The sequence below is a fragment of the Labeo rohita genome, chromosome 9, assembly GCF_022985175.1.
Source record: "Labeo rohita strain BAU-BD-2019 chromosome 9, IGBB_LRoh.1.0, whole genome shotgun sequence".
Classification (NCBI taxonomy): Eukaryota; Metazoa; Chordata; class Actinopteri; order Cypriniformes; family Cyprinidae; genus Labeo; species Labeo rohita.
The window spans coordinates 14,706,323-14,722,266 of NC_066877.1; the positions used below are offsets into that span (position 1 = coordinate 14,706,323).

The following is a 15,944-nucleotide window of genomic DNA, read 5'->3' on the forward strand; positions in this document are numbered from 1 at the left end:
ACTTGATCAAAAGTGACCTTAAAGACTTTTACATTATTACAAAAGATTTCTTTTTTAAATAAACACCGTGTTTATGAAATTTCTGTTCATGAAATACATCAGTGATACATTTATCACTGATAATAACTGATAAGTGTTTCTTGAGCAGCACATCAGCATATTAGAATGATTTCTGAAGGACTGTGTGACCCTTAAGACTGAAGCAGTGATGCTGAAAATCCAGCGTTGTCATCATAGATATAAATCACATTTTAATTAATGCAGTTATTTTAAATTGTAATAATATTTCACAATATTAGTCTTTTTACTGTATTTTTGATCAAATAAGTGCAGCCTTGGTGAGCATTAGACTTTTTAAAGTCATTAAAAATATTACTGAACCCAAAAGTTTGAATGTAGTGTAATTACACTTTAAATCCGTAACTGATTATACAGAAACAAATTATCTGTTAAGCTTTACTGAATATTTAATGAATTATAAATGAAACTGAATTTACAGATTCACTGATTAACGCTTCTGCTTACTTTGATATTCCACAAATACATCATGAAGTTTCAGTTTCATCCCCAATTACTAAAACTGAAAATGCCTACGATGTCCATTTGAAAGTCAAAATCACATGATTAGCTTTAAAAATGAAGCCAGGGCAGACCATTTCTATGATTTATTTTATTTACCTTTTGGGAATGTTGTATGCCTCTTTAGAAAACCTCAGGAGTCTCCCCTGAACCTCTATGCCTACATTGAAAGCCAGCAACAGCTCCAGGCCAGAGGGTTTAACAGGCAAAGTTTCAGCCAGTGCCAGGACAGCCGGCAACACAGCGCCAGAGGGGTGAGTGGCTGGATGCCAGGTGTCATCAAAGTCCATAGAGTGCACCTAATATATCACAGGAACACATCCTATTATCAATCTGAGATATTCATTAGCAAGACATGTTTGATTACGTAGAATTAAATGATTGTTTATAGCACAAGTATATGTATTTCTGAAAGAGATGATTTAAAATGACCTACCGCAACTCCATTAACAAAGGCAGCATACTGAGGTGGAAGAGATAATCCTGGTCTTCCCCAGACCTTGCTGTTTTCCAGTGCTTGCTGCCTCTAATTTATAAAGAAATACAAAGAAATGTGTATCAAACCTAAAAGACATCAAAGAAGGACAACCGAAGAATATTCCTCTGCGTAAACACCATCCTTACTTGGCTGCACTGAAGGACTGTGTTAAAGACTGGAGTGCTGGTTCCAAGCAATCCCACTCCCAGCGTGTCCAGTATCATTCGCTTGCTCCTCCTAATCACTTCATCTGTCAGATGAGATGTGCTCAGACAGGAGACTGCTGCCCCAAAACTCTCAGTAACGCCCTGAGAAAATCATCATCATAATAATTTTGCATAGCACATCATCAGCAATACATTTAGGAATCATTTGATTTTTAAATGTAGCAATATGTGTCTAGAAAAGTAATAGCTAGATGAATTATCTAAAATGGTTTAATCTGCAAAGAAATACTGCAAGAACTAAGTGATTAAAAGTCAGTACCTTTCTGATCATTGTCTGAATCCTACTGTGAGTTCACTGTGGTAATGTTCGCCTTTTATACCGATGTTCCTATTAGCAAAACTTGTTCACTAACCACCAACTTTCCAAGGTTACTTAACCACAACAGCGTAAAGTGCACTGTTTCACAATTTGCAACTACCTTATGGCATTAAATCACAGTTCAATCTTTTCACAAGAACATGACTACATATTTTCAATCCTACTGCATGTTTTTACAGTATATTTCCATATGATATATTTCCAAGTATTAAAAAAAACAAACAAAAAAAAAAAAAACAACAAAAAAAAAACAACAACAACAACAATTAAACATAAAACAAATATAAGACCAACAATGAAACTAATAATAATAATAATAATAATAATAATAATAATTCCAGGACTTGTCTTACACATTAGCATTGATTAGACAATAGTCCACACATTAGAAAAATATCTTTTCAGAGGAAAAATCATTTCTTGGAATCTGAGTGCTCTCATGGAAAATGAAATTAAAAACAGGAGCATTATGAAATCACATTTGCATGATATTATTATATTTCATGAACCTGTATGTACATTAAGTGAGTATCTCTAGCATTTGTGAAATCTGGAATTTCTTTTGCAATTGTGTTTTAGCGTCAGTCACTGGTTCCTCATAGTGTCACATGAGTGTGACCCTTGTAAGTTGAAAGAGATATATGCTGTAATGTATTTGTTTTAATGTATTTTCGTAGAGAGTATTAATTTATTAGCCTTTCCAGCGGTTAATGTCACCAATATTTACATGACAGTTTTCAAGATTCTACGTTTTGAGTTTATAAGCGGTTTAAAGTTTAAAGACTGTTTTCTTGATGCTTCAACATCATTCAAGTTCAGTAAATGGTTATTCCCCATTAATATGTTTATTATGCACAAATCATTATCCACAAGTTTCCGGGGGGTGCTACTGTAAAAAAGAACACGGGTGCAACTTCCGGTAAGGCGCCTGACGTAGTATACCAATGGTATTTTGTGTGCTAATTAGCGAAGAGGCTAAGTGTCATTGTTTACTTTGTACAGATGCATATCTTTATGAGAGATGTCATTAAGTTCTTATGGACAACATATGCTTTTCAAATTTGTGTTCCCACATCATTAGCAAGTTTGGATCGTTAAATCTTGAATGACTGTGTAATGACAAAGTGACATAGAACTAGTGAAATGACATTTGAACCGAGACATCAGAGCTTGTGTTAAAGGACATGCCAGATGAAGCCTCGATTCGAGGCTTGTTAACGTAGAAATCCCTTTCGTAGAATCCGCACTTTCTGTCCGGTCATGTGCGTGATTCACTTTGTGTGTCTTAATGCTCGACCCCCAGATCTTACTTTGCCAGTACATTTTCATTGGGACCTATTTAATAATTAAATTTTTAAATAGCCAGTCATACAAGTAATATGAAGAATGCTGATTATTTCAGGAAAATTAAATATATGCCATATGCAATTAATATATGTGTACATTATTCTTCTATTACATCATATTGATATTCGTACTGGCATTTAACGGCACTGTTCAATAGATAAATTAATTTATGAGAGTCCGAAATTCAATAAACAAACACACACACGGTTAGGCTTTCATTTTTGCATATAACATGGATTGATCTATGGAAATTGTGGTGAATGCTTCTTCTGACGGAGCTTCACAGGCTTTTGGCTGCTTTATTTTTTACTAACCACTAGATCGCGCTGTTTTCGACACTCTCGAAGCTTTGAATCTTTTCCCGAAACAGTCAGAGGAAAGTCTTCGTGCTTCACGATGCTTCATTTGCCCGTCACTTCTGTCAGTTGTTGAATGAATGAGTGTCACGTCCCGCTTGTTTACTTTGAACCGGAAGACGCTCCCACTTTTGATGCAAGGCCTCATGGGGCGTAGGAAACTTGTGGATAGAGCTCATCATTTTACGTATGAACTACACTGGGTGACAAGTCCTGCTCTAGGACTGAAAAACACTGTATAGAAACATTTGTTTTATATTTTTTAGACTTACAATATTATATAAAACTACACAATGTTAGATATGGAGATGTGGAGCCTTCAGTTCCTGTCTTAGCCCCTATAGTGGACAGAAACTGGCGCAACCTTCAGTTTCACTTTTAGCCACTTCTGGTGTACAGATGCAAGCACAGCCTTTAGCTCCAGCCTGAGCCTGTTTTGTCTGACAACGTAACTTCTAGTCCTGTTCCGGCCAGTTTGCTTCTTTCTCTCTAAACCCTGGAGCCTCGGCCTCCACCTTCTGTCCAGAGGTTTGCTTGGATCAAGCCTATATATTCCATTCTACAGAATTAGTTCAAAGTCAGAGTTGTAAACATCCTTAAAAAAAAAAAAAAATGTAATTTTGCACAAATTTTGTATGTATGCAAATTCTATAATACCCAAGGTACACATTTTTAGTAATTGCGCAGCTAATTCCCATAATGTATTTTCAGAAAGTTTTGGAATATTTGTCCTTTCCTTAAATTTGTCACTACCAAAACACAGTAGGCTAATATATCATTTAATAAGAAGGGTTATACTGACCTATTAAGATTTTTGTTTACATCTACTTTGTAAATATATGTTTTTGCTCTTTTATTAAATTTTATTCAAAAGTAAATCAACAACATTTCAACAATATTTCAAGTGTGATTAATGAGATTTGTTGTATTTGGATTCCAATCTTTCTTTGTAAAAGTCATACTGTAAAGTTTATCATACTGATTTCAAACTTAAGGATTCATTAGTTTGAATATACATTGAACCAAACACTATCATAATGTCAGGATTGTGTTCTGTTTTGTCTTGTCTATTCTGTTTTCCTTGTGTTTTTCCCCTGTGTTCCAGTGTATTTTGGTATGTTCCTTGTCTCCCCCTTTAGTTCTGTCTCCATTTGGTTTAGTCTTGCCCATATTTGTACTTCCCCTTATTATCTCGTTTGTGACCACTCCCTTGTCTCTGTGTATTTAAGGTCTGTTTGTTCCACACGGTCTTGTCGGTGATTAGATTGTCTTCAGTTTGTTTTGCTCGTCGTTGGTTGCTGGTTCCCGTTGTTTCCCTGAGTCTGTTCCTTTGGATTGTTTATTAAAAGTGCATTGTTTGGATCTCCGCTCTCCTGCGTATCTGTTCCCGCACACGACGTCAAGCGTGACAGAATCACCGACCCGAACTAAAGATGAGTCAGGCTGAGGCTACACTGTGGGGAATACGGCAAGGTGGTCGTGGGTTGGAGCGGTATGTGGAGGATTTTATCGAGTTATCCCACCAGGTAGGCTGGCCCGAAGCTGCTCTCTCCACTGTGTTTGTTTTGGGGCTGGATGATGAGACCATACGCTGCGATCTTCCCGCTAGTAGTTTCTCCTTGATCGAGCTAATCAATCTTATTCTCTATTTAAACGGATCTGATTTTGAAGTAGAAGAAATCCAGAGTCCGATTAGGTCTCATCTTCCCCCCTCCCAGACACGGCGCAACGCGCCAGCCTGCCCTAAGCCGAGAACCTCCACATACCGTGTCAATGGCTCGAACCGCCAGCCCAGTCCCAAATCCCCAGTCATCCTCCAGAGCTCCACGGTGGTCCTCAGCCCGATGCAGCCGGCTTCCTCTCCGCGCTCAAGCCCGCCGGCTTCCTCTCCGCGCTCAAGCCCGCCGGCTTCCTCTCCGCGCTCAAGCCCGCCGGCTTCCTCTCCGCGCTCAAGCCCGCCGGCTTCCTCTCCGCGCTCAAGCCCGCCGGCCACCAGGCCCACGCCAGAGTCTGCACGCAAGATGGCTGCCGCCACGCCAGAGTCTCCGGCCAAGATGGCCGCCAAGCCTGAGCCCCCGGCCAAGATGGCCGCCAAGCCTGAGCCCCCGGCCAAGATGGCCGCCAAGCCTGAGCCCCCGGCCAAGATGGCCGCCAAGCCTGAGCCCCGGCCAAGATGGCCGCCAAGCCTGAGTCCCCGGCCAAGATGGCTGCCGCGCCCGAGCTCACGGACCCGCCAGAGCGCCCTCAAGCGACCGCTCGTACAGAGCCTGCTCATCCAGTGTCTCCGCTGGAGACGCCCAGCCCTCCAGAGTCTCCGTTGGGGTCGTCCAGCCGTCCAGAGCCCGCTCCTCAGAGAGCGCCGTCCAGAGCCCGCTCCTCAAGAGCGCCGTCCAGAGCCCGCTCCTCAAGAGCGCCGTCCAGAGCCCCGCTCCTCAAGAGCGCCGTCCAGAGCCCCGCTCCTCAAGAGCGCCGTCCAGAGCCCCGCTCCTCAAGAGCGCCGTCCAGAGCCCGCTCCTCAAGAGCGCCGTCCAGAGCCCGCTCCTCAAGAGCGCCGTCCAGAGCCCGCTCCTCAAGAGCGCCGTCCAGAGCCCGCTCCTCAAGAGCGCCGTCCAGAGCCCGCTCCTCAAGAGCGCCGTCCAGAGCCCACGTCTCCTTCGGCACTTCCTGAGTCAAACCAAATCACAGCTGTTCCCCACGAGCCAAGCCAAGACACCGCTCCACTTCCTGAGTCAAGTCACGCCACAGCGGGTCTTCACGAGCCTAATACAGAGATCCTGCCATCCGCAGTTGCTCTTCCCCTAATGGCGGTGGCTATTTGGTGTGTGTGGGCGGCACACTGTGCTCCCGAGGTCACGTCGGCTCACAAGTTCGCCACTGAGAGCCCGTCTGGGCCCAAGGCCCCTTCCGCCAGAGAAGCCGCGCCCATGCCCCCAGAGGTGTCAGCCACGGCTGTAGATCCTCCAAGGGAGGCGGCGTCCCTCAACAACCTTTCTGCTTCTCCCCCTATTCAGTCTTCCTCCTCTATCACTGCTTTCCCCAGGTCCCAGGCCAGAACGCGGTTTCCTGCTCCGCTCCAGCTCCCGCCTGGTCTCAGGCCTGCTCCAGAGTTCCTGTCTGGTCTCAAGTCTGCTCCAGAGTCTGCGCGCCCTCCAGAGTCTGCGCGCCCTCCAGAGTCTGCGCGCCCTCCAGAGTCTGCGCGCCCTCCAGAGTCTGCGCGCCTCCAGAGTCTGCGCGCCCTCCAGAGTCTGCGCGCCCTCCAGAGTCTGCGCGCCCTCCAGAGTCTGCGCGCCCTCCAGAGTCTGCGCGCCCTCCAGAGTCTGCGCGCCCTCCAGAGTCTGCGCGCCCTCCAGAGTCTGCGCGCCCTCCAGAGTCTGCGCGCCCTCCAGAGTCTGCGCGCCCTCCAGAGTCTGCGCGCCCTCCAGAGTCTGCGCGCCCTCCTGAGTCTGCGCGCCCTCCTGAGTCTGCGCGCCCTCCTCCGTCAGCGCGCCCTCCTGCGCGCCCTCCTGAGTCGGCTCCTCCTTCAGCGCGCCCTCCTGCGCGCCCTCCTGAGTCGGCTCCTCCGTCGCGCCCTCCTGAGTCGGCTCCTCCTTCAGCGCGCCCTCCTGCACGCCCTCCTGAGCCAGCACCTCATCCAGCGCTCCCTATTAATTCCCCCAAGAAAATTTTGGGGGGGGGCTACTCCCCTGTTCAGCCATGGCCTCCTGAACTGTTTACCCGGCCATGGCTTCCCGAACCTCCGGACCCGCCATGGCCACAAGGACTGTGTGCTCGGCCATGGCTCTCTGAATCCCCAGACCCGCCATGGCCAAATGAACTGTGTGCTCGGCCATGGCTCCCGGAACTCCCAGACCCGCCATGGCCGCCTGGACTATACCCTTGGCCATGGCTCCCTGAACTCCCAGACCCGCCATGGTCCCTGGACCCACCCTGGAGGCACCACCCTGCTTCCCCGTGTCCGCCTGGCACAGCCTCCAGGGCGCCCACCCTCCCACCCATTTGTGTATAGTTACGGCGCGAGTCGCGCCTTAGGGGAGGGGGGGGTAATGTCAGGATTGTGTTCTGTTTTGTCTTGTCTATTCTGTTTTCCTTGTGTTTTTCCCCTGTGTTCCAGTGTATTTTGGTATGTTCCTTGTCTCCCCCTTTAGTTCTGTCTCCATTTGGTTTAGTCTTGCCCATATTTGTACTTCCCCTTATTATCTCGTTTGTGACCACTCCCTTGTCTCTGTGTATTTAAGGTCTGTTTGTTCCACACGGTCTTGTCGGTGATTAGATTGTCTTCAGTTTGTTTTGCTCGTCGTTGGTTGCTGGTTCCCGTTGTTTCCCTGAGTCTGTTCCTTTGGATTGTTTATTAAAAGTGCATTGTTTGGATCTCCGCTCTCCTGCGTATCTGTTCCCGCACACGACGTCAAGCGTGACACATAACATCTTAGTTGATAACTGACAAAACATCCCATGTTTCGGTCGTGACTGCACATTTTTGGTTGTGACAGTAATGTTTTGGTAGCAACCACATCACATTACAGAATTTTAACTTGCATACTAAAATGCTACTAAAAAAAATTGCATGTCTGTACTTAAAAAAATAAAATAAAAAAATCCCCCCTCAAATAAAGGATCTGGTGTTTCCTTTTGTCACTACCGAAACAATGTCGGTCATGACTGGTATGGTAGTGTTAATTTTAGGTACTTTTGAGTCCAACTCAAAGATGCTAATTAGCACATGGTTACATAGCCCAGTTCTGAACAGTCACACAAAAACACACAAAAAGTGTGCTTAATTGCAGAAAAATTGTGTGACAAAAATTGCGTGACATTAAAATGGGGAACACATTTTTTTTTTTTTTGTTACATTAAGTTTTATAATTTACAAAGAAAATATAACAAATATATATATATTTTTTTTAACTTCACTTTTTTACAAAATCAAAAAGATATTTTTAAAAGCAACAATGGAATAAAATGCAAAAATTATTTCATAATAATTTTTATAAGTTAAAATTTAAGGGTTAGGATTCGGGACAGCCACCTCCCAAGTAAAAGTACCCAATAAATGATGATTTTATATATATTAAGCTTACTGATATTTTAAATATTATTGCGGGTTTCAATAGCATACTAAAATGCTACTAAAAGAAATTTCATGACTGTACTTAAAAAAATAAATAAAATGAAATAAAATGATCATAATAAAATGATCTTAGTAAACATCTAAAATTTGAATACTTAAATGCTTTATAAATGTGTTTTTTGGTTGTGAGACAGCAGTTTGCACCAGTTCTGTATAATGGCCCATGTATGTTGCATTCATAAACAGTAATAAGACTGTTTCTTTTTCCATAGTTTGTGTGTTGCTTTATTCAATCATGTATTGTTGCTATATAAAAAACTTATATTCACTTTTTTTTTTTTTTTTTAAAAAGCCATTAAAAATAATCTAAAATTTGTCTTGATAAACCTTTCTAGTTAAAATTACTATGTGCAATTATATACAGGTGCATCTCAATAAATTAGAATGTCGTGGAAAAGTTCATTTATTTCAGTAATTCAATTCAAATTGTGAAACTCGTGTATTAAATAATGCACACAGACTGAAGTAGTTTAAGTCTTTGGTTCTTTTAATTGTGATGATTTTGGCTCACATTTAACAAAAACCCACCAATTCACTATCTCAACAAATTAGAATACTTCATAAGATCAATAAAAAAAAAAAAACATTTTTAGTGAATAGTTGGCCTTCTAGAAAGCATGTTCATTTCCTGTATATGTACTCAATACAGTAGGGGCTCTTTTTGCTTTAATTACTGCCTCAATTCAGAGTGGCATGATCAGTCTTTGACAGTGGCCTTCAGCCAGTGCCAAATCCTGCTGGAATATCTTTAAAAAGCTGATCAGCAGAAGGAAGCATGAAGTGCTCTAAAATTTCTTGGTAAATGGGTGCAGTGACTTTGGTTTTCAAAAAACACAGTGGACCAACACCAGCAGATGACATTGCACCCCAAATCATCACAGACTGTGGAAACATAACACTGGACTTCAAGCAACTTGGGCTATGAGCTTCTCCACTCTTCCTTCAGACTCTAGGACCTTGACTTCCAAATGAAATACAAAACTTGCTCTCATCTGAAAAGAGGACTTTGGACCACTGGGCAACAGCCCACTTCTTCATCTCCTTAGCCCAGGTAAGACGCCTCTGACGTTGTCTGTGGTTCAGGAGTGGCTTAACAAGAGGAATACAACAACTGTAGCCAAATTCCTTGACACGTCTGTGTGTGGTGGCTCTTGATGCCTTGACCCCAGCCTCAGTCCATTCCTTGTAAATTTTACCCAAATTCTTGAATCGATTTTGCTTGACAAGCCTCTCAAGGCTGCGGTTCTCTCGGTTGGTTGTGCATCTTTTCCTTCCACTCAACTTTCTGTTAACATGCTTGGATACAGCACTCTGTGAACAGCCAGCTTCTTTGGCAATGAATGTTTGTGGCTTACCCTCCTTGTGAAGGGTGTCAATGATTGTCTTCTGGACAACTGTCAGATCAAGAGTCTTTCCCATGATTGTGTAGCCTAGTGAACCAAACTGAGAGACCATTTTGAAGGCTCAGGAAACCTTTGCAGGCGTTTTGAGTTGATTAGCTGATTGGCATGTCACCATATTCTAATTTGTTGAGCCAAAATCATCACAATTAAAAGAACCAAAGACTTGAACTACTTCAGTCTGTGTGCATTGAATTTATTTAATACACGAGTCTCACAATTTGAGTTGAATTACTGAAATAAATGAACTTTTCCACAACATTCTAATTTATTGAGATGCACCTGTACATTCTTTTGAATTGGATTTAACATTCATTGTTCTTTCTTAAATTAAAACACAATGCACTGCAAAGTGCAGTTCTGTGTTCTGTTTGTAACCTTAATGCAAATCAGGATTTTAAAGACCCTGCTGATAGCCTAACATAAATTAACTGTCTTACATTAGAGTTTGACATACATTACTGAAACTAAATTAGTTGAATTTGATTTATTACAGAGTTAGATTTAAGTTTTGATAAACCAATGGAAACATAATGGCTGACTCCACATCTATTTGTTCAGTGCATGTTGAATTTGATTTATTACAGGGTAAGATTTAATAGCTTCGATAAACCACTGGAAACATAATGGCTGACTCGACATATATAGACCTTAGTCAGGGTATCACTATTACATTTTTGATGAGAATGGAAAGAATGAGGCTGTGAGGAATATTAGCGCATGTGATCAATGGATTGCAGGCCTACTGTTGTTTAACAACATTCTGATTGTTCAGCTGATAACTGAGAAAATAAAAATACTAGGCAAAAACTAACCTGACTAAGTTGCCTGTTCATTTTAAAGTTCAGAATCAACTGTCCTTTGAAATGAGACCCATAATTCAGACTTTACACCACTAGATGGCGCTATTTTCCTTTGTCACAGGACGTATGGGAGAAAATGTCAATACTGTAATTTATTAGACAATTTTTACCTTCTGTGTGTGGGAAGAAGATTCGTTTAGCCATCGTTTAGTCTTTGCGTTTTCCCATTTTATCATCTAAACTCAAGCGTAATTTATATCCTTAAAGCATTATGAGTTTTCAAGTATCATCAAATAAAAGTCAGGCACTGATCATTGACAGCAGGAGGAACGACACCGGTTGGTCCCATTTTGCCAATAAAGCGTTAACATCCGCCGTCTTCTCTCTCCCCTCCCACAACCTATTTAAACAAACATCTGCCCTTATCTTGAGTCTTTAGAAAGCCCGTTACACACAGTCGCGAATAACTGGCATCTTCAGCTGAAGAGACGAGATGGCTTTGGCAGATCCCGAGTGTGGACTATCAAACGGCGCGGATTCCGCGTCCCCGTTTTCTGACATTATTGAGCTAAATGTGGGAGGACAAGTGTATGTAACGCGGCGCACGACTTTAGTAGCCGTACCGGATTCTCTTCTGTGGAACATGTTTAGTAAGAAAACACCGACAGAGCTGGCACGGGACAGCAAAGGGCGCTTCTTTTTGGACAGGGACGGCTTTCTTTTCCGCTACATTTTAGACTACCTACGGGATCTAAATCTGGTTTTGCCTGACTATTTTCCAGAGAAGAGCAGATTACAGCGGGAGGCTGAGTTTTTTCAGCTGCGGGACCTGTCCAAGCTCTTGAGTCCCAAAATGAGTAAAGACAACTCCATCACCGATGAGATCTGCCAGAGTGACTCGGAAGAGCCGAGCGCCAGCGCGACTCCGCTGGTCGGACCCGACACTTCGCGCACGCTGTCTGTCGCCAGCACCGCTCCTTCTCCTTCTCTCGAGTCCAAAAAGTCGGGCTACATCACGGTCGGTTACCGGGGCTCGTATACAATCGGAAGAGACATACAGACAGACGCCAAATTCAGGCGAGTCGCGAGAATCACGGTGTGCGGAAAGACTTCTCTGGCTAAGGAGGTGTTCGGAGACACTTTGAACGAGAGCAGAGACCCGGACCGACCTCCGGAGAGGTACACATCACGCTATTATCTGAAATATAATTTTCTCGAGCAGGCGTTTGACAAACTGTCAGAGTTTGGCTTCCATATGGTTGCGTGCAGCTCCACTGGCACATGCGCTTACTCCAGCAATGACCCTAACGAGGACAAAATCTGGACAAGCTACACAGAGTATGTTTTCTGTCGAGAATGAGCCAAAATTGTGTGTATATACGCATTCCACTACAAGAGTAAAGTTGTATCCGTTTTGGAGAAGTGTATTGGAGTTATTCTCATTCGCAAATTTCTAGTTCTGTGCATCATAGAATTGGCTGTTTAATAGCCTACTACATTAATTGCTAGAATTAACTAATGCAGAAGATCTAGCTATCATTGCACTTCCCTTCATAGCTTTATTTTGTTTGCAGATAGTCATTTTCAGACTTGAGGGTGTATTTGTATAAAGTCCCAGATGTGTTTTGTACTTGCTGTTCTTTATGCATGTATTTCAAATGAACACGTTAAATATTTTTCTTCCTGATTCAATGATTTCTGACACATTAGGAACATTCTGGAAAGGCTCTGACATTCAGCTTTATTTGTATTCATCAGACTGGTATATCACAATGACAATTTTTCAGTTCAGTACAGTTTCATCTTTTCACTGTGAATAACCCACTAAATCGGAAAACCTTAGTTTAATTGCTGCCTTAATTTCTTTAGTAAAATTAAAGTGGTGCCAAAGTTACCTGCAGTGATTCATTGCACTTTTTTGACCACAGTTTCATTACAGATGAAGAAAATTGAGTGGAACCTCTTAAAATGAAAAGAAATGGCAACTTTGTAATAGATATTACAAAGATATTACAACATTTTTTAAGTGAGGCTTACCTTTGTACAGCGTACAACTGTATATTATTGAATTTTGCACATATTTTGTTTGGGCGAGGAGTGGGAATTGTTTTTTTTTTTTTGTATTAGGTTTACTAGTTCTATGACTGTATTACAACAAAGTTCTCTCCTTTACTCAAGCATTGTAAGCATCTTATGTCTCTTCAAAAGTTGATCATACAATAAATTGTAATCTGTCATAATCTTTCAGCCTCAGCCTCAATTTTATTCCTTTCCAGTGTGTCTTTTGTAGCTCTAAAGACTGGAGGGCAAAACAAGAACACATGTAACCAGCTGCTGAACAGCCCAGATTTACTCTTCTGCTTGGTGCAAATGCATCCTTTAAAGGAGAAGTTCACAAATTAAGGTTTTTGAGGAAAACACTCCAATGGTGGCCAACGGGTTGAAGGTTTGCAGTTTTAATGCAGCTTCAATGGGGTCAACACGATCCCAACCAAGGAATAAGGGTCATATTTAGCGAAGTGTTCAGTTGTTTTCTAAGCAAAAATATGCGTGCGCGCAAAAAAAAAAAAAAAAAACAAAACGTCTTTACAAAAAAGGTAAAAGAACAATGTTGAGTAATTTTGAAGTTGGAGAAATAACCTACCCCAAGTACACAAACAAAGAACTAACCATGCATGACTTTTCCAACGTGATTACGCAATGCGTGAAGATGCACATTCACATCACAGAGCTAGTGCAAGATGAGCATTTGTGGTTAAAAAGTTAAAGTTTTTTTTTTTTTTTTTAATGACTGATCGTTTCTCTAGATAAGACCCTTATTCCTCGGCTAGGATCATATATGGAGAAAAATCCTGGAATGTTTTCCTCAAAAAACGTAATTCCTTTGTGACTGAAGAAAAAAGAAATAAACATCTTAAATTACATGGGGGTGAGTAAATTGGAAAATTCATGTTTGGAATTTAAATCAAAGCTCATCAATCAGAGAGACTGAGGGAGAAAATAAATTACAAGGAAATAACCAGGATTAACAAATCGGTCCTCAAGGTTGCTTTTTGGACGGATGGAGTATTATTAACTGTGCTCTGAAGGGGTTTGGGGGTCAGCCAGATTATTTCAGTGGCCTGATCATGGATCATTGCCAGTACTAATGAATACAATAATTGTACCAATGTACAATAGTTCCCTTTCCGTTTTTTGTGACACAAATGCTGTTGAAATGCAGATGGCGCAGCTGTGCACGAATATAGGTGGCATTATCATTTAGAGTGTAAATAATGAAAGGATCCATCTGCAAGGTTAGGGTTACAGAAAGGGCTCTCTGTTTACATGCAGTGAAGGTCCTCAATTGCATTTGCATTCAACAATATATACTAAAACAAATGTCAAATTTCGGTTCATTACGTACAAATGGGGGTAAGAATTATTGCAAATTTTGGAGTGGACACTCATCAGTCTTCTGTATAAGTATCCACTTATTTTTTTTATTTAGTTGCAGATATAGTTGTGTATTGTCTGCATTGCAGGTATAGTAGAAGCCATGTGCCTTCATGATTGGGCCAAGTGAGGTCATGTACTGTACATAAAGAGAAGAGAACCAAGAACTGAACCATGAGGCATCCCAGTGGTTAGCTGAGGTGATCTGGACACTCAGCCTCTCAGGGGAACCTTGAAGAATTTGCTTGTGAGGTAAGACTCGAACTAGCAAAGTGCAGCTGTTGTAATAATATGGTGCTTCGCTGTGTCAAATGTAGCAGACCTTTAGATAAGGTTATATAAAACTTGAAATTCTGGAGAAGCTTCAGATGAGGCAGATGTTGTATTCACTTATGCATCAACTCAGAATCACATTCATACATTGCAGCAGACAGATGACCATTTTTGAATATCTTTGAAAGTGCAGAGACCTCTGTCCTCATGCTCTTCCAGTTTCCAGCATACTCTTTGTTCTCCTACAAAACCTTTCTTTTCGGAGAAAATCAGATCAAAGCATTGCGTAACAAAACATACCACAAGACTGACTTCAGACACATTATTCAAATTAAATTCTTAGCTAAAAATAACCAGTACTCTCAGCTGGGAAATTTATTAATGGTCTATGCGCTCATTCCACAGCTCAGTTATTTCTCAAGGAGAATGTTGTTTCTCAAGTAAAGTGCAAATTTAATTTGAAAATGGATTAGTTTTACACTCTTGGAAATAATGAATACTTTTAACCTTAATGTGTAATATTCCGTGTGACCAAGACACACAGCACACCTATATGTAGGTGGAATTTGTGTAATATACTACATCAACCATTGCGCGCACACATAATCTTAGTTGCTTTCATAATCTGTTGTCCAATTTATATGTGTACATTAAAGGGCTAATGAGGGTGTCAGTCAGGAACTTAACAGAATTTAATTTGAGAGTATGTTCAACATTTCCTGAGCTGGTGTTAACAATCTGCCTATGAGGCATTTACATTTTACCTGTGAAAGTGCAGTGACATTATTGCTTACAGCTGAGATCATATATGTTTAAAAACATAGACTTGTATCATTCTCCAAGCTGACAGCAAATCTAAATACATTCTGCATTTTTAATCTATCACTGTTTGGTTGCAGTACTTGCATTATGTATACTATATTTTTATTTATTTCTTAAGGGAGTGAGCGCATCATAATGGTTTAGTGTATAATTTGCAACCATTATTTTCAGTCCAGATCAATTTAGTGGCGGCAAATGCAGAGTGATTTACATTAGCCTGGGAAGGAAGACAGTGGATTTTTTTGGACATCTTTGAAAGCATTTTGAAATAAAGCTCTGATAACTCCATTTCCTAACAACCATGGGATGTAATCCCATGAGAACAGGCATTAACGGTCTAGGAGTTCATCGCCTTGAACACTTAGCCAATTCATGTGGCATGAAAGCCCCTGTTATGTTTTAATAGACTATATTTTAGTGTTTCATCAGTCAGTTGAGTTGTTGAGCTGTAAATTCATTTTTTTGTAATTGTTAAATTTATCCTAGCCCTACGATACAGAATATTGCTGGAAACATCTTTAAATTAACTAAAGAACATGACTTAGCAGTCTGCCTTTTTAACCACTCAGCCTAACCTGACATGACTTATTTAGTGAACATTAAAGGATTAGTTCACTTCCAGAATGAAAAATTCCTTATAATTTACTCACCCCCATGCCATCCAAGATGTTAATGTTCAGTCAAAAAGAAATTAAGGTTTTTGAGGAAAACATTCCAGGATTTTTCTCCATATAGTGGACTTCAATGGGGACCAACGGGTTGAAGGTCCAATTTGCA

At 41.4% G+C, this 15,944-nt stretch overlaps 2 protein-coding genes across 4 annotated transcripts in view; one reads left to right on the forward strand and one right to left on the reverse strand.

Annotated features, from left to right (window-relative positions):
* The window catches only part of acod1 (aconitate decarboxylase 1), a 43,644-nt gene that overhangs the window by 2,148 nt on the left and 25,552 nt on the right, over window positions 1-15,944 (reverse strand). The window contains exons 1-4 of one of the 3 annotated variants that reach the window (XM_051119746.1): window positions 10,808-10,894; window positions 1,204-1,365; window positions 1,016-1,105; window positions 679-878 (exon numbers count right to left, since the gene is read on the reverse strand). In XM_051119746.1, the coding sequence (XP_050975703.1) occupies window positions 679-878; window positions 1,016-1,105; window positions 1,204-1,365; window positions 10,808-10,873 (518 nt within the window). In that variant the 5' untranslated portion in view covers window positions 10,874-10,894. Of the gene's footprint in view, window positions 1-678; window positions 879-1,015; window positions 1,106-1,203; window positions 1,366-1,543; window positions 1,559-10,807; window positions 10,895-15,944 lie in introns of those variants that run through there. The other 2 variants (XM_051119749.1, XM_051119748.1) reach the window with 2 other exon arrangements.
* Window positions 11,047-12,879, forward strand: kctd12.1 (potassium channel tetramerisation domain containing 12.1). Its single transcript, XM_051119750.1, has one exon. The coding sequence runs from the start codon at window positions 11,131-11,133 to the stop codon at window positions 11,995-11,997; it is 867 nt and encodes a 288-aa protein (XP_050975707.1). The 5' UTR covers window positions 11,047-11,130; the 3' UTR covers window positions 11,998-12,879.